General features: G+C 53.1%; 1 protein-coding gene across 1 annotated transcript; it reads right to left on the reverse strand.

Moving 5' to 3' along the window:
• Window positions 1–1632: 1632 nt before the first annotated feature.
• Window positions 1633–2380, reverse strand: C16_21H6orf226 (chromosome 16_21 C6orf226 homolog; the record flags this gene model as incomplete). Its single annotated transcript, XM_037200065.1, has 1 exon — window positions 1633–2380. A coding segment is annotated over one exon (423 nt), but the record flags the coding sequence as incomplete, so codon positions are not given.
• Between the last annotated feature and the right edge of the window lie 1335 nt (window positions 2381–3715).

A 3715-nucleotide genomic window follows, 5' to 3' on the forward strand; every position in this document is an offset into this window, starting at 1 on the left:
TAACTATTGTTTTCCCTTGAGATTTCCTGTAACCTTGGCTCACTGTGAAAATGAGTTAGAAATAATGACAAGAGCCAAAGCCGCGTGCTGGTAGCACTTAATTCCAGCACTTGGGAGGCAGAGATAGGCAGATCTCTGAATTCATTCCTGCCTGGTGTACAGAGCAAGTTCCAGGACAGCTAGGGATACATAGTGAGACCCTGTCTCAAGGGGGAAAAGGAAAGAAAAATTTAACAGTGCCTCAGAACATGCCAGTTACAAGGTCAGTGGATTCCAGAATCTTCCAGGGGTCAGTAGCTGCTGTTGTAGAGCATTGGGAGATGAGGTAACCAAAAATGCCTTGCAGTCACAGAGAAATGCTAAATGAGGCGCCCTAGGCAGTGTCAGAGTGCTTCCCTAATAAGTGTGAGGCCCTTTAAATAAGGGGCACGGCTTCCGTTTCTGGCCTGAAAAGTGGAGCTCCTGGATGTCAGAATTTAAAACAACTTTTAAAATAATTGTAAGTAAAAGACTATTTTTAGATGTATTGTGTGTGTGTGTGTGTGAGTATGTACCATGAGTGTGGCCCAGAGCAGCCAGAAAATGTGTGGTGCCCTAGAGCTGGAGTTAAGGGCAAAATGAAAGCTCGAAGGTCTGGAAGCGACTCCAGGTCCTCTGCAAAGCAGCAAGGGCTTTTAACGTCTCCAACCCAAAGTTAAAGTGTATTTAGAGCCTTGGGCGATTGTGCTTGCCAAGTGGATGGGTCTTCATGAGTTCAAGGCTACCTTGATCTACACACACGTTTCAGGGCAGCCAGGGTGACATGGAGAGACTGCCTCAAAAACCACAAGTGACGGGGCGGAGAGAGTTTGAGGCCAGCCTGGGCTACAGGCTGAGTTCCAGGAAAGGCTCCGAAACTACACGGGAGAAATCCTGTGTCACAAAGAAAAAGACCACGTGATATCCCTTCTAACTTAACACGTCCCAAACAAGTTGTAGGACTCTAAAGTGCCCAGTCTATTTTAGTCACTAAACTACATGGGTAGACCTAAGGCTGCTGACACTGCCGTTCGGGTCTTCGTTTTAGAGAGTGCAGTGAGCCACTGGACCTGTTGGGAAGACTGCCTGGGAGCCTGGTGTGGTGGCGCCTGCCTCTAATCCCAGGCAGAGGCCGGCGTCTCTTGAGTTCAAGGCCAGGCGGGGGTATGTAGAGAGACCGGGTCTTAAACAAGATTTCAGGGAGCCCAAGCATAGCTCGGTGACTAAGACCTGCTCAGCCCGCCCCAGCCCCCCATCTGACACCGCGCACTCAGTTACACACAGTCTTAGCATCGATGCTGTGATTCCCAGCACTCTTGTGTTCCAGCTGTGGAGATGGCTCCGTAGCTAAGGCACCTAATGCCTAGCCACAGCTTGGTTCTGCGACCAGCATCGTGGGAGGAGTTGGTTCCAAGAGCCAGGACTTCTCGGGTTTTACTGCCGCTCAGCTTTTAATGAAACGGCCCAGGCGGTAGTGGCCCACACTGTTAATCCCGGCACTCACAGGAGGCCAGCCTGGACGGCCAGAGCTACAGAGGACATCTGTCTTAAAGATTTCACTTGCTGCATCATTCCAGAACCGACTTCTATCATCAAACCCAAACAACTGCAAAATTAGAAATGACCCGGCTCTCGGTTTACTTTATCAGTATCATTAGAAGGTGGCCCTGGAGGTTACTGCCCCAAGTGAAACAGACCGCAGGTGGTACAACAGGCTTTTTCAATTACACGGACGGACTAGAACACGGTATGCAGTTGAAATTCAGCGTCCAAACCCAAAATTCCTGGGCAACGTTGAGTCTCCCTGGAAGACCGGGTCCGGTTGAGACAGGTCAGCGCAGATGCAGAAAGATGAGTAAGGGTGGCAGCTGTCCAGACTCTCGGGTTCTTGCAGGACCCAGTCCGGTCCTCCGGATCTCGGCCGTAAAAGCCCTCGAGCTCAGGAATCTGCTGGGCTGCCCCGGGCCGGCTCCCCGACGGTCGGGGACTGCGTGCGCGCGTCTAGGGCGGCGGTGCGGGCCGATGCGGCCGAGCCCGCGTCCTCCCAGGGCTTGGGCCTCCGCGGGAGCAGCGACGCCGTGGGCTCGCCGTGGGTCGCAGTGATGTGGCGTTTCTCCAGACCCGGCAGCTCCTGGCCCTTCTGGACCAGCTGCAGGAGCTGCGCCAGGGTCACCGAAGCCGGAACCGGCTCGGCAGACGCCAGGGCTCCGCCTGGACTGTCCACACGGCCCCGCACCTCCATGTCCCGCCACCAGTCCACCCCCGGGACCCGACCGCGAGCACTTCCGGGCGGTGTGGGAGCAACCACCTTCGCGGGAAGGGGAGGGGAAACCTCAGACCGTACCAAACGGTGTAGCCCGGGTTAGACCGCCAGAACACCAGCTCTTCAGGCTGAAGCTGCAGGCTCCGTTAATCCCCAGCTCTCATCCCAAAATGTGGGATGTGCTTAGAAGAAATTATAAAAGAAAAAAAAGTGATGGACGAGTCAAAAAGTAGAGTTTTATGCCCTCTGGGACAAGTGTGCCGAAGCAGGGCTGCAAACACACACTTCCCTTCCTCACGTGCAGCCGCGCGCTCAGGCTGCAGCAGGACCGCTGAGTGTCTTTGTCCTGGAGACCCGGCCTCGCTCTGTGGTCCCCAGCTCGAGCACTCTCTCCACATCTATTTGTTAACTGTGTACTAAGCATCAAATCCCAGGGGTTTTGTTTGTTTTTGCCGCTGTTTGGGTGTTTTGTTGCCTGTTTTGGCTTTGAGACAAGGGCTGTCACCGTCTCCCACGGTGTCTGCTGAGCTATATATACCTCCTGGCTCCGATTTTCGGGTTTCTGAAGTTATCAAAGCTAGCCTGAACAGAAGGCAGTGACCCATGCCTGTAATACCATATGCTAGGGCCGTGGAGCCAGCCTGGGCTACATACTGAAAGAGGTAAATAAGAGTAAGCAGCTTAATCTGGCACACCCCAGAAATCAGTAAGTAATGCGTAATTGGCGTAATTTAAAACCCAGCGTGTCTGCCCTCACTGTGAGCAACCCCAGGAAACTCACTAAGTGAAAAACAAAACAGGGGTGAGGGCCCGGCAGGTAGGCTGCAGCTTATCCCCAGCCCGGGTTTGTTTTCAAGTCTTATGTAGCCAAGGCTGGCCTTGAACTCCAGATAGAGTCTTGATTTTTTTTTTAATGTGTGTGGGGGGGTGGTGAGTGTTGGTTATGCCACGGCGCTGCCCCTTGTGGCTGGTTGCCGCCCGCGGCGACCATGCCCGCGTGTGCTGATTAAAAGGAACCATAGCCATGGTTACCTTTTTAGAGCTTTATTTGGGGGGGGGGGTGAGAGAAACAGAGAGAGAGAGAGACAGAAAGAGAGAGAGAGACAAAGAGAGAGAGAGACAAAGAGAGAGAGACAGAAGGGGGAGGGAGGGAGAAGAGCCGATGGGAGGAAGGAGCAGAGCGGAGAGGGGACAGAGAGCCCACAGAGGGCTCACCCTCTTTTTAGGCTGGGAAGCCAGCGAAGGCTGATGACGTAATTAAGGATCAAATCCTTAAGTGAGGACACACAGTGTACATGCATACGGAGGTAGATATCAGGAATCTTCTAGATCATTCTTCCACCTTATTTAATGAAGTAGAACCTCTCAATCAAACCTCGAGTTTGCTGGTACGGCTGGCCTCTTTAGCCTGCTTGCTCTGGGGAGCCCCTGTGT

This window comes from Peromyscus leucopus, chromosome 16_21, assembly GCF_004664715.2.
Source record: "Peromyscus leucopus breed LL Stock chromosome 16_21, UCI_PerLeu_2.1, whole genome shotgun sequence".
In the NCBI taxonomy this organism is placed as follows: domain Eukaryota; kingdom Metazoa; phylum Chordata; class Mammalia; order Rodentia; family Cricetidae; genus Peromyscus; species Peromyscus leucopus.